General features: G+C 38.7%; 1 protein-coding gene across 1 annotated transcript in view; it reads right to left on the reverse strand.

Moving 5' to 3' along the window:
* The window catches only part of rexo1 (REX1, RNA exonuclease 1 homolog), a 104,435-nt gene that overhangs the window by 45,536 nt on the left and 34,670 nt on the right, over positions 1 to 24,229 (reverse strand). The window contains exon 2 of the mRNA XM_059991084.1: positions 4,040 to 5,865. Coding sequence (XP_059847067.1) covers positions 4,040 to 5,865 — 1,826 coding nt within the window. The remainder of the gene's footprint in view (positions 1 to 4,039; positions 5,866 to 24,229) is intronic.

The following is a 24,229-nucleotide window of genomic DNA, read 5'->3' on the forward strand; positions in this document are numbered from 1 at the left end:
TTACTCAAAATCAGTACTGACAAATGTTCAGTGCACTAACTAGTATTTTCTATAACGTAAACACAGGTAAAGCGATAGTACAAGAGAATTATTAGGAGGAATTATCCCAAGGGGCAGGCCAATCCTCCTCCTGTTTTAGCTTAATGACCAATTATGTCATGATGGAGTGTGAGGTACAGAGCAATGACTCCTCAGGGAAGTGGAGGAAAGTAAAAATAACTTGCTATTAGCTCCGTAATTTCAGTGTATCTCCTGTAGTCACACTCCTCCAGAGACAACTCAACATCTATTTGCAAGAAGTTTGAGACGCAACATTGTCCCACTGGGAGACCCAAAGTGCTTTCCTTTTCATCTGCTCAAATTACTGAAAAACAACAGATTACTAAAGACCTCCCAGAGAGAAAAGTGAAAAAACTAAGACAACATTGCAAATGTACACCTTAGATAAGCTGCCAAAATTTGGTTGAGTTGCTGTATGTGATACACAAGTCTTGAACAGTACATTATCCTGGATAATGCAACTATCCTGGATAAAGGCAACTATCTTTTCTTGATATTCAATAGCATCAGTACCAAGTCCCCTGCTCTCACATTCAGAAGGTAAACAGTGAATGAAAATAGAATCAGACCTGCCTCCTATATGGCATGATGCGGATGGATCAGATGCAGTGATTGGCTCATTAACACAACATCTCTGCCATCCAAAGGCTCAGATTGGGGGTGTGATGAAATACTGTTCTTTTGCTAATATTTTGCACATCACATTACTAAGGAAGGGCAATTCACTTGGTCAGCATCCTCTCACCCTGCTCCAGATCCAGAATCAATTAATGATGACAAAATTCACCAAAATTAAAGCAAACAACTTTCACAATCATTAAGGGCATAAGATGTAGACTATATTGAATAAAAATCACACAAGCCTCAATTGCTGAGTAGGAACATTTCTTTCTCTCCCCCCCCCCCCCCCCACAAAGGTAGTAGCAATTTAAGAAAATAGTCCACCAACATATTCCCTACAGAAATAAGGAGCTAGCAATAAGTAATGGCTTTTTGATCAAAGAGCTAAAACACAGATGGTCCCAAGCCCAGCTGCAAAAGGAGGAGGGTTTGGGTTTTGGCTTGTAACCCCATTCTGTCAAAACCCAGTACTGCAGAAACACCAACAGCAACTCCAAAGCTCTCATCCCTGGGAGAGGAAAGATCTTCAAAGATCAGCTACACTTCAAGACTGGCCTGGGACACAGAAATGTGGCAAGCTGCTGTCAGCAACCCATGCCCCAGTAAGAATGATGGGCTTAACCAACCATTCTTTATACTAACACCCACATCCAGAGACTGAATGTCATATAGTAGAGAATAACAAGGAAAAATTGTAAATGTGATATCTGACAGGCAAATCAGCCAATTGTGCTGAGGTAATTGATATTTCAAGGTCTATTATTAATATTGCTTGAAAAATACCGACAAACGTATCCATTCTAGCTTTACCAGATTATAGTCCCACACTTTAAGGAATAAATGAGCACAGCTTAACATTCAAGCACATTTTGATATGCAATTTATAATGACAGTTCAAAATTGGATATCAATCTGCATGCTTGAAAGAATAATTTTTGGAATAAGCAAATGTAGACTACACAGTTATCTTTCTTAGCTTTATCAATAAAAAGGTATGTGGTAAACTACAGTTCTTAAAAAATTAGATTTTTGCTCAAAACATCTATGTATCACTTTAGTTTACTTTTGTTCAAAACAGCTTGGATTTAGCAAAGGAGCAATTTAAAGTTCTTTTCATTTCAAAAATTAAAATACAATCTTAGTAAAAATAAAGATGGAATAGTATCTAACAGATTCAGCAGCTCAAAGTAAGCTGACAACTACCCAAATTCAACCTAAACCACCTTTGTACATCACATACTGTACATCAGAAAACCTACTGCCTTGTAATTGCCCTGTGCTCACCATTGATAAAACAAAAGAATGCAAACTCCAACAATAAACTACATTCTTACCTTGAAAGATTAAGTCTTTCTCATGACATTTGGCTACAACTAAGCCTGACAAACATTCTGTAAATATCAGCCCTTATAAATGTACTTTTCATATAAATATAGAAAATCATAAAGACTCAATCCAATTGGCTTCTAGTTATTTCAATATGAAACTTAAGATTTATTCTTATCTGAATGTATAGGTAAGCATCAGTAGTTTAGTGTTAAAGGATAACCAGTAACAGGGCACATGACAAATCAGTTAGTTTTATTTATGCAAGCATTTTATAACTCTATAAATAAAAAAATGCCTGGGTAAAGTTTAATATTTAATGCTGCAGAATCTACCTGCTTACAAGTGAATACTTAAATGCAGCTAAACTTTAATTTTGAATTTATTAACTTGCATATCTGACCCAAAGTCTTGGGCAATTATCACATTTACTGGTGCTCCAGAGGCCATCATTGCAGGCAAAAACAGCTTCAATCCAACTGAAATCATGAGTACTGCCACTTACAAGAAACAGAATTTAAATAAAAACACTTTCAGTTGTGCAAGTTCTGGTGTTTTGGGACTTTGAGGCAACGCTTTAGTTAAATGTGGTTCTGATTACTTGCTCCAGCACCCAAATGGAGATTTTGAGTAGTAAAAGAAAAAAGTATGAAGCACATGGCCATAAATTCATTGGTTACAGCTCATGGTGTCAGCTGGATCCTTCTTTAAAAATAAGCTTATTGTTTCAGGTTTGTTTTGAATTGCAAACCCACTTATTTTCCTCATGACATTTGCCAATACAGCTATTCCTGTATATTCAACATTGTGGCTCAACATTCATCACTAAAGAATTAAATCAGGTCTCCAAACCAAAATCCTTTATCAATTGATACAGAAAAATCACGCTCACTTTCTACGTAAGCAGTTTGCTTTTATTGGTAAAAATTGATTCTGAGAAGTTCAAGATGTCAGCTCCAACAAATGAGACAATAAATTTTGAATAATTTCTCCACTTCAATACCTCCATTCCCCATCTTGGTAGATTTACTATACTGTGCTCCAGTTTTCAAAGTGGAAGCTTTCTGCACATTTTCCCTAGCCTTTGACCTAGACATTCTTACCTCCTTAACTGCTCCTGAATTTCATCTACAAATTTAGTTCAAAGTGATACAGCTAGATATGTGTCATTTGCATACCTCAAGTGTGCATCTAATAGTGATACAGCTAGATATGTGACATTTGCATACCTCAAGTGTGCATCTAATACCGCTAAGGCCAAGTCAGCAATAATGTTTTCTTGAACTTAATCCCAAAATAAACATTAGTTTAGTATGTTGGAAAATTATGCCTGCATTTAGTGCTAGAATCTCAATTACTTGTAGATCAAAGATTTCCCCACAAGGAATAAATCAGCTCGAAGAAACTTCTAACCTAATCAATCTACCAATTGCCCAAATAATCAACTCAGAGACAGTGATAAATATTCCAGAACTACTTCACCTGAACTTTAATATAGAGTTTATGTAAAGCCCAAGGAAATCAGAGTAAAATATATTTGCCCATGACTTAAAAAAACATAAAACCCTAAGCATTTTGTGTGCATAACCCTTGGGTAGCTGTTGGAGATACATCCCTACCAAAGGAGGTGTAAAGCACTCCTTCCCTCAGTTAGTCTGCAGGTCACCCTTGGGCAAAGTTGACCACCTACTTAGAACAATCCCCCCCACCCCACCAATCAATCAGGGTCACATGAAGCCATGGGAGCAGATGGTGGACGGTCGTATGAGCAGCTAGTGCACATCACAAGTCCTAGTTATGTGATCACCGATGCTAGGAAAACAATCTCTGAAAAGCGTTGATAATGGCTGAGGGTCACCCATCTTGTAAAGACACAGCCCAAAAGGCAATAGAAAACAATTTCTGTAGAAAAATTTGCCAAATACAATCATAGTCAAGACCATGACTGCCTACAACATACGAAGTACATAATGATGATGACCCTCAAAATATGATTTTATTAAATTTATTTAAAAGACAATTAGAATCTTACCTGTTTCGAAATTCTGCCCTTATCTTCATTCTTTACTTCATTAGACTCATTAAAAATCCTTAGACATTCCTCCATAGGATCAGATTCAAATTCAAAATCCTTTTCTAAACTGAGATAATCGATATCATCCTCAGAAGAAAAGGCTGCTTGTTCAATATTTCCCTCGGTTTCATCTTCACTGGAACTGGAGTTGATTTGTGGATTTCTGTCAGAGTCTGAATCAGACTCATAATTCACTGCAGTCTCAGGTTTAACAGTGCTTTCATCATTACTGCTGTCATCACCAAATAAGTCTGTGTGACTGAGCGTTCGCTTTGTCAATGCTGGCTTCAATTTTTTGACTTGGTGTTTTACTTTATCTGTGACAGATATTGCCTCTTTGCCTTTGATTTTACTATCTAAACGAGCCCCATTTTTATGTATCAATGTTTTACATTTTGCGTCATTGTTATTTTTGTCAAATTTCTGTCTTGTTACGAGCTTGTCATCGTGGCATTTGACTTTTCCTAAACTATCTGAAAAACTGCCTGATCTAAACTTGGATTTGTTTTCATTTTTTACCCCATCCAATTTGTTCACCTTTGTTTTACCCATTTTTCTACTCAGACTTTCAGCAATTTTAATTTTTTGCTTTTCTTCTTTGGTCTCATTTTTCCCAGAATCTTTGTGCTTCTTTTCAACAAATGTATTATCACCATTCTTTCTGGTTTTTAACTTCTCCCCTTGTTTTTCTCGCTTAGTTTCTACACTTTCCTTTACACATTTTATTTTTTCCTTACGACCAACTTTCTGTAGGTGGGGTGATTTACTTTTAATGTCATCAACTTTAAACTTTCTGGCCTTCACTTTTGAACCATCTGTGCCACCATCTTTGTCCTTTTTCTCTTTGCATCCTCTTTCAAGTTCTTCCTTGCTGTAATGTGAAATTTTAGATGATTGACTGCCGGATTTTAACTTCTGTTTCCTTCTGTCCTCTTTTTTGCTATCAAGACCGCTCACATCTACATCATACTGATTGCAATTCTCCTTTACGGACTGTTCTTTTAGGTGTTTTGCTTTTAGAGACAATAGATCTGACTTATTTTCACCATAACATTGTTGATGGTTATTACTTAGTTCATCTCCAGAGTCAGAGAACTCTGCGTCCATGTCATAGCTGCTTGATTTCAAGTGATGGCAATGTTTCTTTGCTGAAGGTGTATAAGGCTCTTCCAAGGCATTCCCTCTGGGCCTTTTAGTCCCGTGTTCCTTTATCTTTCTTTTAATCAGCCGGGCTGAATAGTTCAGCAAAGGATCATACTCCAGATCAGTGCAGGGCTTGGTGTTGTCAATCACATATTTATTACTGGATGCACAGGCAGCATTTTTGACTGGCTTTGTCACAAGCGTTGGGACATATTTCAAAGAATTAACTCTTGCATCAGCTTCATCATCTGTATCCAACGTATATTTACTGGAAGAGGCAGTAACAGAAAGTGGAGTAGGGGTGTATTCTATGTTACTATTTAGGTGGTAATCATTTGGATTATATTCTAAAGAGTCTATCAATTTATCATTAGGCAAAATCTCTGTGCAGTTCTTGATTTTGCTAACTGTCTTTTGTGTAGATGATGCTGAAAGGACAGACTCTTCTTCTGCATTAAGAAGGTCCTCATATTGTGACAGTTTTTTCTGTTCTTGTTCAACCTCATTCTTAACAGCCTCTATTGCTTTGTTGACAAGTTCCAACTCTAGAGAACTAGATTCTGTAAGGTCACCCGAGATCTCCTCTCCATTTCTGGACGAACCCTTAGGAAGTTCTGGATTGTAAGGATCATACCCTGGTTCTAAAAGACAGATTAAAGCACTGTAAATATTAAAAAGTTCAAGCAAATGTAGAAAACTACTGAATTAATCTACAAGTTTCATCCACTTCAAAGTACTCTATAACCAGTAGCACCAATAGAAACTACTGAGATCACATTCAACATAAGTCAAAGCTGAAATGAAAGTACAGTTACACTATCTATTTTAACTACTGGATTTGCTTTTCCCTCCTCCTATAGAAATCAATTCCTAATAACAAATCAACTAAAAATCATAATTTAGAAAGGTAACTGATATTTCTGAATTCAAAATCAACGTTCAACATAAATGTACAATATTATCAAAGTACATATATGTCACCATATACAACCCTGAGATTCATTTTGTTGTGGGCATACTCCATAAATCTATAATAGAGTGATAAACAGAATAGATCAATGAAAGATCATACCATCTTGGGCATTCAATCAGTGTACAAAAGGCCACAACTGTACAAATACAAAAAGAAAGAATAACAATAAATAAGCAATAAATATTAAGAACATGAGATTAAAAGTTCCTGAAAGCGAGTCCATAGGCCAGGGGTGTCAAACTCATTTTAGGTCACGGGCCGGATTGAGAAAAATGCGACCATGCGGGCCGATCAGTTGTACACGCGCATGTGCTCCCACAGCTGTCATTGCCTTCATTTTTTCAACCTGCTCTCATGTGTCTCAGTCTCTGCTATATCTAAAATTGTTTCACTTTACGAATTTCGTATTTTATGAAGCAGATTGCCTAGCAAGCATTCTTTTTATGATTGGTATTAACTTACACATGTAGATTACAAGAAAGTAGGCAACGAGAAAGAAACAATGCTATTTCGGCTAAGATTGTTTTGGGAGCCATACCTTTTCCATTAATAAACCGTTTGAAATCAAGCATTATAGACAATAGACAATAGGTGCAGAAGTAGACCATTCGGCCCCTCGAGTCTGCACCGCCATTCTGAGATCATGGCTGATCATTCACTATCAATACCCAGTCCCTGCCTTGTCCCCATATCCCTTGATTCCCCTATCCATCAGATATCTATCCAGCTCCATCTATCCAGCATTAGCAAACACCAATGTAGACGGAAGGTAAGTGCGAACAATGCACTGGCAGTGCATTGTGGGATTTGTAGTATTAGTGGTGCATGCACTATACCGGCGTGCCAGCTCTAATAGAAAAAAAATTATTCATTAATGATATTCAGGAAATAAACCAGGGAAACAGAATAAACACTAAAAACCCTGAAAACCTGGTACCTGAATAAACTCAGCATTAGCCATATCATACGCCATAGGCGCTTCGATTACTGGGGCCAGCTTTCATAATAATTAGATATTATCTCTCGGGCCAAAGATAATTCCACCGCGGGCCGGATTTGGCCCGCGGGCCTTGAGTTTGACATATATGCCATAGGCTGTGGGAAGATTTCAATGATGAGGTATATGAATGAGGAACTTAACTGACATTTTATTGAACCATAAATGTTCTGCTCATTCAGTTCACTTAAATGCAAAAGTAATGCCAACATCAATATTAGAGGGTCGTACGTTTTATCTCCCAGCTCCCCCAAACTTTAAATCTTTCTCCACAGTCCATCAGTCCTAGAGCACTACTGCACAGTAACCGGCCCTTCTGCCTACCTAAACCAAGCCAGCTTGGTTTTCTGCCTAGTGATACCTACCTCCACCTGCACATAGCCCACATAACTCTCCCACCTATTATGGACCTATTCAAACTTCGGTGGATTTTGTTTACTTGGATTTTCAGAAGGCCTTTGACAAGGTACCACACATGAGGTGATAAATTTGCCAAAGTCTATCTGCCATTGGGTGGGGACCAAAAAATTAATATCTAAAAGGCAAAGAGGGGCAGGCAGAGAGAGGGGAAAAAAAAAGGAAAAAATCCTTTTTTTCTGCCCATCTCTCTGCCTGTTCTCCATCTCCCTCTGGTGCTCCCCTCCCCCTTTCTTTCTCCCTAGGCCTCCCGTCCCATGATCCTTTCCCTTCTCCGGTTCTGTATCCCTTTTGCCAATCACCTTTCCAGCTCTCAGCTTCACCCCACCCCCTCTGGTCTTCTCCTATCATTTTGCATGCCCCTCCCCCTCCTACTTTCAAATCTCTTACTATCTTTCCTCTCAGTTAGTCCTGATGAAGGGTCTCAGCCTGAAACGTCGACAGTGCTTCTCCCTATAGATGCTGCCTGGCCTGCTGCGTACCACCAGCATTTTGTGTTGCTTGAATTTCCAGCATCTGCAGATTTCCTCGTGTTTGCTCATCCATACTGAGTTGTGTTGGTATAACTCAGTGGTCTCAATGTGGGCCATAAGGACACCCAGGCCGGATTTTGTATAGCTACAAGTAAAAACAAAAACAAACTGTGGAAGCAGGAATTTCTGAATGGGCTATGACAAGTTTAGTTTTAATAAAATATTACTAAAATATATAAATAAAAAATAAATGAATATATGCACTTTAATTGGAACCCTGAATAAAATGAATCGGAAAATGTTAGATGATGCAAATGAAGCAGAAAAACAGCTTAGCCTGTGTGCGTCTAGGCTGCCGCGCTCCACATCACTCCCAAATCACAATCTGATTGCAACCAAGTTGCACTAGGTTATTCAAAAACTCACAGCAACACACAAACAGCTGGAGAAACTCGGTCAGGCACTATGGAAATGAATAATAGTTGCTGTTTCAGATTGAGACCCTTCCTTAGGACTCAATAACTTGCATCAGCTGCGAGGATCTCACTAAATACCCAAAGTAACAATAGAGTGTTTTTCATTGTTGGTTGGAAGAATATTATATATATTACAAAGCATCTTATTCAGAGTTTTGAAATAGTTTCATTTTTCATACATATCGGTAACATTACACTTAACATTCAATATCTATAATGTGCTAAATGTAAATATTGACTGTATATTAGAATAATTAGTAGTTGACCCACAAAGGCTTCGGTAACTAACGGAGACTCGGGGGGGAGGGGGGGTCCGCAGAGGAAAATGGAAGTCACAAGAAGACCATGAGTAGAAAAATGTTGAGAACCACTGGTATAACTATTCATCTAAAAAAAAGCTAATACACCAGCACATCTTTACCTGCAGCCAAACTTACTTATAGCACAATTATAGTAAGTGCCTGATAAAAATTTAAACTGAAACTTAAATGTATCCGTTTTTGAAGATGGTCAATATCATTTATTCAAGGGACTTTCCCAACCAACTTTTAGTTCCTCAACAGTTTTTAACTGTTTAATTGAAATCAGTACATGTATTAAGTATGCCAACTATATTATTTTTATTAGGTTACAATGCAGGATAAGAACAATTATGCATTTGATTCTGTTTTTAAAGAGCACGCAGCAAGACAGACAAGCTCCCACAAGTTCCATTAATCTTCACAAATGGCAAATTTGTAAAAACTGATTTTCCATTATGGATTGAGATATACAATTACCAGTCAAGTTTTAATCCAAAGTGACCACTACAGTACGGCTCCTACATCTTTTCGCCACCTCTCAATCTTATTTATAAGAGATGGGCTCTGCATGTATAAATTAGCTAAAGGAGCCATCTTGGACCAGGACTGTGAAAAACAATAACCATTCTAAAATGACATTTTACAATACGTTGAAGAGAAAGGACATGCAATATCTACTACCAAAACGTTAAATTAAACCAGACAAGTTTTGCATTTTTTAAATTGTAGGTTGGGAATTTGTAAGTACTGCAAATGCAGAGGTTTCATTTTTCTATATTAGCCCCATATCCCTTCACTTAATATCCAACATTCTATCAGGTTGCCTCGAAAACTATGCGGCTGAACTTCTTGGGTACAGAATTCCAGAGCCTTATTTTTTCACTTCAGCTTTCAATGGCAAGCGCTTGCTTTGAGACCATGATGTTGGTGGGGGAAATTTAATAGAGATGTATAAAGTTTCGAAAGGCACAGTTAGGTCGGCTGAAAATTCTCTCTATTTTTGGCAGCAGAGGGGTCAATTACTAGGAGGTGCAAAGTTGAGGCAGAAAAGCAGAAGAGAATTTTCATTTCTTACCATTTAAGAGCTATGGAGTGGTTGTGAAGAGGGAAACCAACACATTTATAATACACACAGCTGAGGACCTGACGTGGTAGTACTCAAGAAGTTTTGCACCAAGGGGGAATAATTTTCTTAACAAGTATGGACACAATAAGCTATATCATGCTATAAAATGTATAAATCAAACATCTTAATTTCCTAGTAATTTTTTAGTGTGCTGGAAAATACATCTTCAGGAAAATTTACATACTTGCAAATTGAATAAAGAAAGAACACTAAATGATTCAGTTCAGCAAACTTTAAAACCATTCTGCCAAAGCCACAAAGAATGTTCTAAAGGAACAGGTAATGGCCTCCGTTGCCCAAGGTAAAGGACATGTTCAGCACAGCTTTGTGGGCCAAAGGGTCTGTATTGTGCTGCTGTAGGTTTTCTATGTTTCTAATGTATGCTCTGGTGTAAAATGTAATTGGAATCAAGTCAGAAACAGACCAAGATGAACATACGCCCACCTTTGATGTGGGCCAAGAAAAGCTCGGATACAGTAATAATGACAACCATACAATTGGCTTCAAAAACCAAATTTGGAAGCAAAATAATTTTTAAAAATATATACACCCCAATATCAAAGTTAATGCACTGATGTATGGTTCCACGGATAATGCCAGTCTTCTGAGTTATCTCAGGATCATTCTTCATTTGTTGATTAATAGCGTAAGAGGGAAAGCAACATCTGAAGACAGCAAGTGGCAGTCAGGCTAGGATTTCATTTCTATGCATTTCTCAGTAAGGGTAAGACATACATCACCAATAATAAAAAAATACAACTCATTTGCTATTGACCAAAAGGTTTTTCAATCACACAATTATGATGCCAAATTAGAATTTGTATGGTAGGCGCTCAAAGCTACTACTGACCACCCACTTTGCACACAATGTACAAAATGCAAAATATCAACTGCTTTCTGAATACCTCTATGGGTATTACTGCTGCAAACAAAAAAAACTGCTTAATTTAATATGTTCTAAATAAACAAGTTATGAAGCAATAGCCTGCTATAAATATCCAAAACTAAATACACAACCCTACACAAAATTGCTTAACAAATCCATTTTCTATTAATTTATCAGTAAACAAATGTTTTAGTACACTAGGTGAAACCTTTGTCTAAATCCATGAGCTTTAGCAAAAGAACATTTAATTTTGTGACTACCCTAAAGGAAAAGCAAATATATTTTTCAATATTCTATTGATATTACAGAAGAGCATAAGCTTGCACTATATTTTGCATTACACTCTAAAATACTAGTTGGCTTGGCTACACATTAAGCATTTTAAGCATTATCTAGCAACTGTATGGTCCGTCTGAAGTATAACAAGCTATTTTCCAAAATGTAAAGTTAGATCAGCAAATAACTATAATTACCACATTTCTGGTTGCTCAACAAGAATAAAATATACTTGTTCATGTCTTTCTGGACTTTAATTTTGCAGCGATTACTCACATCACCTCCTATGCTTGCAGTATGCACGAATGACTAGAGACCACTTGGTTTCTGAAGATAACTTGTTTGCAGTATCAGAGATCCCAAATGCGCAGCTGCTGATGTCTCACTAGACCATCCTACAAAAACATCTCTGAATGAGGAAACTATCTACCTCAGGTGATGATTTCATTTCAAGGTTCCTTCAAAACCTTTTTGCTATGCTCAAGAATATACTTATTTGTTAGACTTTCCCACTGAACAAAGACAAACTTGAGATCAAAATTAAAATAAAACAAGGTATAATTGTCCTTAATTCACAAGCAAGTACTGAATTGGAATTATTTTCAACTGAATAGTTTTGAACCTGGTCAGAGATCATACCCACAATGTGTTCAATGAACTGGTTGCAGATTTCCAAGCATAACCAGCTCCCACTCAAAAATCAACACAGAAAAAACACTATTTACACCACAAATTTCTACTGATGCGCCAATTTTCCCTGCTCTTAGCTGCAGGTCCCTGCTGAGGTATCCGTGGGGAATGAAACTCGATCAAGTCAAAAATATCTACATGTAAGACAAGCAAAGGTGAAGTGAGCTTGCAACTAATCTGTAGATAAAGTTCAGTTTTCTTTCAGTGCAATGGCAAAATGACACACACCTTATAATGGGTAAAATAAAAATCTGAGACCCTTAATTCCTACAGTAACTACAAAAACACATCTTCAGTGAACATCAGGAGATAACAGGCTTATTGTTAGCTCACGTGCAGTTCAAAAGCATGCTCATCTCAACCGTGTAAAATTGCACATTCAAAAGCTGAAGGAAACAAGCTCTGGAAGCATGTTCCACGGTTCCATAAAATCACAGCTGATTACTTAAAGTGTCACTAAAATGCATTAACCTTGCCTCCTCTGGATGCTTTTGATATCTAAGAATTGATTGATCATGTATTTGAATACACTCAGCAACTGAGCCCCTAATTTGCCACCCTCTGGGTGAGGTAAGTTTTCTCTTCACTCATGAAGGTGGCAGCCATCATTAAGAACCCTCACCATCTGGGACACTCCCTCTTGTCGTTACTACAATTACAGAGAAGGTAAAGAAGCCTGAAGACATCTGAGGAACAGCTTCTTCCCTCTGCCATCAAATTTCAAAACGGTCCATCAATTCATGAACAGTATCTCACCATTCTCCTCTTGCACTATTTATTTTAATTTTTATTGCAACTTTCAGTAAATGCACAGTACACAGTTGCCATAAAGCAAATTTCACAACATATGTCAGTGATAATAAAACTAACTGATTCTGAATGGCTGATCCCTTACTATGACACCCTATTGGTGGGATAGAGAATTGGAGCAACAGGCAACTTGAAACCCAAGGTCACTCCTGCAGACTGAAGTGTGATGCACTGCAAGAATCACCAAGTTTGTGTCAGGTTTCTGACCTTCACCAGACTATTATCACACCTCAAGGCAGCATCCCATTTCAGGCCCTGAAATGATCCCAGCCCATGGCATCATTTGGGTAAGTGCCCACAAGGAAACGCACCATGATAGGTTCTGATGACTGCTGGACTGACCATTGCCTAATCCACTTATAACCATCAGCTGAACTAAAGAAAGTGGTAACAAAACACTGGGGCAAGAAAAGCAATGTTGAATGTCTCCAGGATCAGACAGAGAAACTGTTCTTGGTAAGCATCTCACAAGGAGACTGTAGGCACAGCACTAACCACTATCATATGCTAAGCAATCAAAACTTTGAACGTGAACAAATACTTACTGAATTCATCTAAATCAAATAGCAAAACAAAATTGCTGAAGATTCTAGAATTTGAAATTAGAATAGAAACTAATGAAAATCCTTCGCAGATTAAAACGCATATATGAAGAACAGTGGTGGGGGGGGTCAATATTTCAGATATTCTGCCCATTTGTCTATCTGTAAATAGGAAGGGCTCTGATAAAATGGTTGAAAGTTTAACCTTAATTTCTTCCAGAAATGCTATTTAATCTTTGTTTCTTTCAGCCAGACGTTTGATATTGTTTGTGTATAAAATAAAAAAAAACAGTCAATTTAAATCTAAGCACTCATCCACCTAACAATCTCCAACATGTATTGATCTGCTTGAGAACAAAACAATAAACATCGATAAAGTACTGAGGACACATGCAAATCATCCTGGTTTGGATAAAGAACTAAGCCATGCCAGCATTGCAAGGCCCCAGTTAAGTGTTTTATTGAAACATAAACCCAATCTGAACCCTTCAAGTCCTCATATCAAGCAACCAGTCTCTTGTCTAGATGCAACAGGACTCTGAGAAAGGGAGGATAGTAGTAGTCTCTCAAAGTCCGAGGAAGACAAATGTGTTGCGCAGTCAACAACTGTGGGTACGCATATGACTTCTGAGGCCTAAATCCGAAGCTTAGATACAATAAAGGGAGGATAACTGCACTGCCAAATGGTATCGTGACATCTGCAGCAACGAGTAAATGCATTGGTGTAATGCAAACACCAGAATGAACTATATTGCATAAACTTGGCTGCAGAATAATGCTCAAGAGGATGAACAGCCATTATTGGGGGAGGTGCAATTTGCAATTCTGATACATCAGGGGCAAAATAAATACAGCTTAAAAAAAAAGTGATGAGCTTTAAACAAAAAGGAATAATGTGCAACCTATCCAAAGTAGCTGAGTGGTTTCAATGAGGTATGACCTGGCATGAGCCAAAACAAACCAGCAACTCCTACTTCAGATGTGTTTAAATACCTTAATTTGTTCTGACAGAAAATGAGGATGGGAGCATGGTAAACTATGACTGCTTTCAGTCAAATATACCAATTGATTATTTTAAAATCATTCCATTCATCACTTGCAGCATTTAATTCTGAACACAATTTTCTAAATGCAGTTTCACCAACTCCTTGTACAATTGCAACTCAATACCCCAACTTTTATATTGACAAAAAGGGTCACACTACAATTTTACTTGATGAAAGGCAGAGTTTAATGGATTTAAGCAAATTTATCACTGCTCCATTGCAGCTGAATCTATGAAGCACAGGGCTAAACACAAGAGTTTCATTTTAATTACTATTGAACTTGCCACAAAGATAAATATTTGACAATGTAATATATTTTAACAACATGATAACTCAATATAATTTCAATTGATCTTTTTAGCCCAGAAAATCAACAATTTATTCTGTGGAATCTCTCATGTGTAGCCAAGAAGATGGTCAAATGCATGTTTTTTTAAATCTCTCACCTCCTTTTAGCAAAGAGTCATAGAGTATGGAAACGGCCTTACTTCCCAAATGGCCCACACCAACCAAGATTTCCATCTAAGCTAGTTCCAAAAGTAACTCAGAGCTAGCAGTAAAAGCTCTATTTTCTCCCAAATGGACAGCAATCTCATGCCAGTAACTGCAATCAGTAATGTCTAAGATGGTCGTGGATGCACTGCAAAGTATTTGTTGTCATAAAAATAGCATAGTATTATTAGGTTGTATCTAGTTTTATCACAAGTTTCTAGTCTTTTGATCTTACCACTTCTTTCTCACACTCAACTTCCAAATTATCTACCAATCCAGCCAATCACCTTTGGTCTAGAGAGGACAAGGCATTTCTCTATCATATACACAAGCAATACAATGCCACTAACCCTTTCAGGAAGAGCAAGAATTAATCCTTCAACTCTGGCTCCAAGTTCCATGCAAGGACACAGATAGATAAGGAAAACAAAGCAAGCACACAAGAGGTGAAGAGAATGAGAAACAGAAGGGAGAAGACAAAAAATTGTTCTAAGATTTCATTAACAACAAAAGAAAATCTTATCAGATTTATGACACAAAACACACAGTACTGGAACAGTCTTCCTTAAAACTTAAACAACTGAATGTGAATCTAAATCAAAAATAAAGCAAAAATATAGAAGAATATAACAAAAGATGAAATTGTCCAGAAAAATACATTCTATTAAAAAAACAATTATCACAACTTGAACTGTAAAATTACCTACCAAAATACAATGACATTCCAAATACTCTGTGGCCACTTTATTGGCTCATTCATGAAAATTTCTAATTTCTAACCACCAACCCAATGCATAAAAGCATGCAAATATAGTCACAAGGTTCAGTTGCAGTTCAGATCAAACATCAGAACGGGGAAGAAATGTGATCAAAGTAACTTTGACCATAGAATGATTTTTGGTGCCAGTTGGGGTGTTTGAAACTGGGACTTTCACACACAATAGTTTACAGAGAATGGTGTGAAAAACAAAAAAAAATTAAGTGATTGGCAGTTCTGTGAGATGAGAGAGGTCAGAGGAAAATGCTTCAAGCTCACAGGAAAGGTGACCATAACTCAAATAACCACCTATTTTAACAGTGGTGTGCAGAAGAGCATGTTGAACCTTGAATTGAATGGGCTACAGCAACAGAAGGCCACACCAGGTTCCAATGTGTACCTAAAAAGGTGGCCACTTGAGCGTAGAATGGCAAAAATTTTTGAAAATTTGAGAATGAGATGTGCTTTTATAAGTAACCTTTCCCAAACTGTAACTATTCAAATAGACTTTTTTATCTTTCAATCCGATTCATTCTACAAGAGGTGATTGATAAGTTCGTGACCTACAGTAGAAGGAGATGAGTTATACAGCTCTCGTTACATGCACGTGCAGTTCAACTCTGAGTGATTATGCAGAAAGTTTGAAGTTGATAACTCATCAGGGTAATTGATAAGTTCGTGGCCTAAGGTAGAAGGAGATGAGTTATTAACTTCAAACTTTCTGCATAATCACTCAAAGAGTTGACCTGCATGTGCATGTAACGAGAACTGTGTAACTCATGTCCTTCTACCAGAGATCACAAATTTATCAATCACCCATCTGTGGACACTTTCTGGAGGTCCAAGATCCATTATGCTCCACGACTGCTGGACTAAGTGTGCAAATGTAGAAGGGGATTAAAAATAATTGCTGAAAAATAATTGTTTTCTAAAACTGATTCCTTCTACCTTAGGCCACGAACATATCAATCACCCCTCGTTTGTGCATTTATAAATTTAGATGCAATTCTGATGCTCTTCAATTAGCTAAGTAATGCAGGTCCAACAGCCACTTAACAATTTTCACACAAGTCTAGGTGTCTGGAAATTCTGCTAAAGTTTGGTGATGAGTAATTTCTTACTGCCCAATTAAATATTCTGACTTCCTTGTACAAATAGCTCAACGGGAAATACAATGCCTACATGGAGTACAAGTCAGATCATCAGAAACCCCCAATTTCACTTTCTGTTTCTAGTTTTTCTTTCTTGTTGACTGTAAAAATTTCAAAAACCAGTAAAAGGTATGAAACATGCAAATTTACTTGACGAATTTTAAGATGCAACAATCAAGTACTATTTTGGATATGCCTGGTTCAAAAAAGCAATACTACCGTATCATCAGAAAAGTCTCACATGTGATTATTAATCTGTGATCAGTGAACTGATTGCAGCTTGGTTGGACACAATAAAACCAAACTGCCTTTAATGTCAAGTGTCTATCAGGCTGGAAATTAGCAAATTCATTCTCCCACCCCTACAAATGACGAGAAGTATGACGAAGGGTCTTGGCCCGAAACGTCAACAGCGCTTCTCCCTTTAGATGCTGCCTGGCCTGCTGTGTTCTACTAGCATTTTGAGTGTATTGTTTGAATTTCCAGCATCTGCAGATTTCCTCGTGTTTGCACGAAAAGTATGTCATTTTGTTTCATGTATATTTAATTGGATAATTGTCATTTTCTCAAATCAGAATTTAATATTGAAGTAACTGGAATACTCAATTCCAAAGCAGGGAACAAGCATGGTGTTGTAGCAATGTGCTGAAATAACGACACGCAGTCGGTAAGTCATTTCGAGACTAGTTTATTCAAACTTCACGGTGCTGGCATTTAAATCCCTAGCGCCCATCCTCTCCGGGCAGAAATGACATCAGAGGTGCTTTACCAAGTCTCCCCCCCCCGCGCGCTGGCTATTTGTGAGCCGGTTCGCCTGCGCAGAAAGTGGGTCGCCACAATGTATTATTACCTGGCATTAGAATAAAAGAAAACCAATTCAATAGTTTGTTTACAGAAAATGACTCCTGCCAGAAGAACAGTTGCAGAAAATTTGGGAAAAGCAAAAAAAAAGCCTATCCTGCTGCCTATTTCCATGCATTTTACAGGGTTTAGTTAAAAAATGTTCACCAAACATCCTGGAAGAAGAGGAATGAATCTGTAAACCAAATTACAATATAACAAGATGAAAATAGTTATTCAACCTTCTATTCATTTTAACAAGGAAAAGACATCTGTAATATCCATAGGATAATCCCAAAAACACACTCTTCTGATTTAGTTAACTTACATCTGATTTGCAAAATAGCCCCAAATTCAAGGGACTGACTGGACCCATACAAATGAGTTCAGTGTGAAGGTAGGAGTGTTGAAGACTAGCCTTAACTCTTCCAACCAAGAAAAAGAAGGAATTTAAAAACATCACATATCACTACACCATATTACCATTCAGAACCCATTCAGTGTATATTTTAGATATCTACCAGTAGTATGACTTGACTATCATGATACCACAGTAGAACACCCTGAACTGCACATTGCAGATGAACAATGACCACTAGGACACATTTCCAGCAATCAGTCCATGCCCTTGCAATCAGAAGCCTGATGATAATAATATGAAACTGAAATGGAACCTTCAGTCAATACTAATTCAGAGTAGTAGTCTCCTACAGAAATTGCAGGAGCTTTTTCCCCTGTAAATATTTACAAAAACTGGAGTAATTTAAATGAGATTTGTAAATTGGTTTAAAAAAAGCTGCCACTAAAATAGATTTTAAAAGAGAAACAAAAAACCAATGACAGATATCATCATATGCACATATCTTCTCAGTTGTTCTTTAGCCATAAAAGCAGAGAATAGGTTGAAATTTTCTAATCCAAAGAACAATCATAAGTTTCGCAATCCATTTAAAACAAAAATTCCCAAAAGTTGGGAAATTCAGAATCTACACAATATTAACAGTGCGGTACTTGTATCTAATTATAATTACCAATATTGAATTACTTTCCAATAAAGCATTTCTTCATTACTTCATTCCCTATTAATTTAAATATTTTGTGAGTTAATAAGCAGTAAAAACATCTTTCATGAAGCTAAGTGAAGTGAAATAGTAATGCACAAAAATGTGTAAATAACATCTAATTTCTACATAGTCGAAGCAGATTAGCTGGCATGCAAATATCAGAAATTTGGCACAGTCTTCTCTGCTATTTCATCAATGCTAATGCAATTTTCCTCTCAGCCCCCAGCTCCTGCCTTTTCCCCCGTATCCCTTCATGCGTTGACTAAACAAGAATCTAACAACCTCTGCCTTAAATATACATAAAGACTTGCCCTTCACAGATGCCTGTGGCAAAGAATTCAAGAGATTCACCACTCTCCGGCTAAAGAAATTCCTCCTCATCTCCATTCTAAAGGACGTCCCTCTGTTCTGAGCCTCTGCCATCACAGTAAACATCCTCTCCATATCCACTCTACCAAGGCCTTTTACCATTCGATAGGCTTCAATGAAGACAGCTATCTGTGAATACAGTCACAAAGCCATCAAATGCTCTTCATATGACAAGCCATTCGTTCCTGGAATCATTGTTGTGAACTTCCTTTGAACCCTCTCCACCTTCAGCATATTGTTTCGCAGATAAGGGGCCCAAAACTGCTCATAGTACTCCAAGTGAGGCCTCACCAGTGCTTTATAAAGTCTCAACATTGCATCCTTGCTTTTAGGTTCTACTTCTCTTGAAAGAATTGCTAACACTGCATTTGCCTTCCTCACCATAGACTCAACCTGCAAATTAACCTTTAAGGAATCCTGCAGACTCCCGAGACCCTTTGCACCTCAGTTTTTTGTATTTTCTCTCCATTTATAAAATAGTCAACCCTTTCATTTCTTCTACCAAAGTACATGACCATACACTTCCCAACACTGTATTTCTTTGTTCATTCTCCTTATCCGTCCAAGTCCTTCTGTAGCCTCTCTACTTCCTCAAAACTACCTGCCCCTCCATCATATAATTAGCAAACTTTGCAATAAAGCCATCAATTTCATCATCCAAATCTCAAACATATAATGTTAAAAGAATCATGGAACACCACTAGTCAAAGGCAGCCAGCCCGAAGAGGCTCCCTTTATTCCCATTCTTTACCTCCTGCCAATCAGCCACTGTTTTAACCATGCAAGAATCTTTCCTGTTAAACCATGAGCTTATAGCTGGTTAAGCAGCCTCATGTGTGTCACATTGTCAAAGGCCTTCTGAGAATCTAAATACATAATATCAACCAATTCTTCTTCATCTATCCTGCTTGTTTTTTCTTCAAAGAATCTCAACATATTTGTCAGGCAAGACATTGCCTTGAAGAAACCATGCTGACCATGGCCTATTTTATCATGTGCCTCCAAGTACCCTGAGACCAATCCTTAATGATCGACTCCAACATCTTCCTAACCACTGAGGTCAGACTAACTGGCCTGTAGTATCTTCCACAGTGAAGACTAATGCAAATCACTTATTTACTTATTCATTTCCTTATCCCCATTACTACCTCTCCAGCATCATTTTCCAGACATCTAATATCCACTCCCACCACTCTTATACTCTTTGTATCAGAAGAAACTTTTGGTATCCCCTTTAACATGATTGGCTAGCTTACTTTCATATTCCATCTTTACCTTCTTAATGACTTTTTTTTAGTTGCCTTCTGCTGTTTTATTTAAAGCTTCACAATCCTCCAACTTCCCACTAATTTTTGCTCTATTATATGCCCTCTTTGGTTTTTATGTTGGCTTTGAATTCTCTTGTTGGCAACTGTTACACCTCCTGAGTTGCTTCCAGAAACTCCTACCATTGCGGATCTGCCATCATCCCCGCTAGTGTTCTTTTCCAATCAATTCTGGCCAGCTCCCCTCTCAGACCTCTGTAATTCCCTTTTTTCCCCACTGTAATACTGATACATCTGACTTTAGCTACTCCTTCTCAAAATTCTGGGTGAATTTGATCATATTATGATCACTTTCCCCCAGGGGGTTCTTTTACCTTAAGCTCGCTAATCAATTCTGGATCATTGCACAACACCCATTCCAGAATAGCTGATCCTCTAGTGGGCTCAACCATGAGCTGCTCTCAGAATATAGGTTATAAGTCACTTATAAGTGGCTAAAACACTCAATTTCGTTTCTAAAAGGGTTTATCTAATGAATTTAATATTAAACACAGCGCATGAGTATAGTGATAAATCAATTATAATTCACTTATGTCAAAAGCATCATAACATTTTAAGTGATGTTTCGATATTAAACACACAGTGCATATTTTGCTCGTATAAATATATAAAATCATTGCAACACACCAGTGAGAGGACAAGGTAAGGGTTGGAGGTCCCCATACCGGGGCCGCGGCAGTCGCAGTCCAGAGATAGCGACCGTGTGAGGAGTGCGACAGAGTGGGTGCCCACCCCCCTTGTAGGTAGGTAGGATCTATCAGCCGACAAAAGTTTGGCTCAAGAGATGACTTTCAGTAGATTGCAGCGAGGTAGCTGCTCTGCTACTTACGAAACCCTGAGCCCAAATTAGGTCGTCTGCAAATATTTTAGCACCGGGTTCCCCACGAACATTCAGTGTGCTAAACAGGTTTAGAGGCGGCACCCATCTGTCTGTGCACCAGGCCAGTGGCAACTGCACTTCTCGCCAACCATGCGAGGCAGCCGGTTACCCGAGGCCAACTAGTGATCCCTGCGTTTAGGTGACTGATGACCTCGCGTGCGGTCAAGTTCAACAGTGGGTGCAACAGGGAATGAGGAAAGGTGCAGCTGACTCATATTGTTTCATATCGCCAAATCATATCATTACCTTGTGACTTGGTAGCACATGCTTTGCGGCCCAGTGGTTGGGGACCACTGCCCTATGTCACCTCTTTCTAAAAATATTGATTTTATTTTTCACCAACAGAGCAACACTGCCCCCTCTGCTTTCCTGTCTGTGCCTTCGATACAATGTGTATCTATCCTTGGGCATTAAGCTCCCATTTAAATTCTTCTTTCAGCCATGATACTGTGATGCCTACAACATCATAACTGCCAATCTGTACCTGTGCTGCAAGCTCATCTACCTTGTTCCATATACTGTACAACACCTTCAGTCCTATATTCACCCTTTCTGATTTTGCCTTTTATGTTGCAACATCCTGTTGACTGCAGTTTATCAACAGCCTTTCCTCACTGTGCATCGCCCGTTTGTAAACCAGCTACCTCATCTTCAGCACTATTCACTTTTCCTACCATACTACTTGCATTGAAATATGGGCAGTTCAGGACATTAGTTGTACATGTTCCAACTTTCTGATTTCTAATTGAGGTCTTTCCAACATCTGCTTCCACAACCTCTCCACTAGCCATTCTGGCACTCCGCTTCTCATCCCCTGCAATTTTAGTTTAAGCCCCAACCATACAGCATTAACAAACCTTCCCGCAAGGATATTAGTTCCCCTCCTGTTCAGGCGTCCACCCCTCTGGAAGAAAGCCCAATGATCCAAAAATCTTATGCCTTCCCTTCTAAATCAACTCCTTAGCCATGTATTAAACAACATAATCTTCCAAGTTCTGGCCTCACTAGCACATGGCATGGGTAGCAATCCTGAGATCATAACTCTTTGACTTAGCACCTAACTGCCTGAACTCCCTGTGCAGAACCTCATCATTCCCCATGTCATTGGTACCTACATGGACCAGGCCTTTTGGCTGTTCACACTCCCACTTAAGAATGCTGAGGGCTTGATCAGAGATATCCTAGACCCTGGCACCTGGGAGGCAACATACCATCCAGAAATCTTGTTCTTGCCCACAGACCCTCCTGTCCGTTCTCCTGACTAAAGAAGTCTCTGTCAACACAGCGTGCCTCTTCTCCCCACTTCCCTTCAGACTCAGAAGCAGACTCAGGGCCAGAGACTCACCCACTGAGACTTTCCTCTGTTAGGTCACCAGCCTCCCTCAACTGTTTCCGAAGTGATATACCTGTTATTGAGGGGGTTGGCCACAAGGGTACTCTGCTCTGGTGGCTCCTTAACCCCTCCCTTCTTCCTGACTGTCACCCAGTTTCTTGTGTCCAGCACCCTGGGTGTAACTACCTCTCTGTATGTCCTATCTATCACCCCCTTAGCCTTCCAAATGATCCAGAGTTCATCCAGTTCCAGCACCAACTTCTTACGGGCTTCATTAGAAGCTGCAGCTGGATGCACTTCTCTCAGTTGTAAGCATCAGGGACACTGGAGGTCTCTTGACTTCACAATCTATCAAGATGGACTCAACTTTATAATCTATCTCATAAGGTCTTGCACCTTATTGCCTGCATGCATTGAACTTTCTGTAACTGTAGCACTTTATAGATTGGGACAGGTTGCTCTTCCGGCAAAGGTGTGCTTGGTAATTGGGAGGCCTTCAAAGGTGAAGTTTTCAAAGTACAGAATTTGTATGTTCCTGATAGAATAAAAGGCAAGGATAACCGGTTGAAGGAACCTTGAATTTTGAAGAGATACTGAGGCCCTGATTGAGGAAGAGGTGTTAGCAGGTACAGGGAGGAAGGAACAAATCAGTTAAGAATGCAAGAGAACACTTAAGGAAATCAGGAGGGCTAAAAGGAGACAAGAGATTGCTCTAGCACAGGTTATGGAGAATCCCAAGGGGTTCCACAGATATATTAAAAGCAAAGGAACAGCAAGGAACAAAATTGATCCTGTGGGAGATCAAAGTGGTCAACTGTGCATGGAGATGAAAGAAACTTTTTTTGCAACTGCATTCACTCAGGAGACAGACACAAAGTTGATAGAAGTGAGGCAAAACAGCAAGGAGATCATGGACCCAATACAGATTAGAGGTGCTGTCTTGAGGCAAATTACAGTGGATAATTCTTTGGGGCCTGACAAGGTGTTTCCTTGGATTTCATGGGAGGCTAATGCAGAAATTACAGGGACCCTGTCAGAGATATTTAAAACATCCTTAGCAATAGGCAAGGATTGGAGGATAGCCTATGTCGTTCTGTAGTTTAAAAAAAGGCTCTAAGATTAAGCCAGGAATTTATAAGCCAGTGAGCCTGACATCAGTAGTGGGAAAATTATTGGAATGTATTTTAAGGGACCGGATACATAAGCATCTGGATAGACAGGGACTGAATAGTCAACATGACTCCACGCACAGTAGGTCGTGTCTAACCAATCTTAAGAGTTTTTTGAGGAAATTGCCATGGAAGTTGTTGAAGGCAAGGCAGTTGATGTTATCTGTGTGGACTTTAGAAAGGCCTTTGACAAGGTCCACGTTGGAGGTTGGTTAAGAAGGTTCAGTCACTTAGCATTCAGATGATGGATCAGACATTGGCGTCACAGGAGAAGCCAGAATAATAGTACATGGCTGCCTCTCTGACTGGAAGTCTGTGACTAGTGGGGTGCTGCAGAGATCAGTGCTGAATCTTCTGTTGTTTGTCATCTATAGCCATGATCTGGATAATAATGCAGTAAACTGGACCATCAAATTTGCAGTTCACACCAAGATTGCAGCAACGGTGGACAGTGAGGAAGGCCAAAGTTTACAGCAGGATCCAGAATCATGGGCTGAAAAATGGCAGATGGAATTTAATGCAGACAGGTGTGATCTGCTGTTCTTCAGGAGGACAAACCAGGGCAAGACTTACATGGTGAACAGTAGGGCACCAAGGAGTGCAGTAGAACA

This window comes from Hypanus sabinus, chromosome 16 (genome assembly GCF_030144855.1).
Source record: "Hypanus sabinus isolate sHypSab1 chromosome 16, sHypSab1.hap1, whole genome shotgun sequence".
Classification (NCBI taxonomy): Eukaryota; Metazoa; Chordata; class Chondrichthyes; order Myliobatiformes; family Dasyatidae; genus Hypanus; species Hypanus sabinus.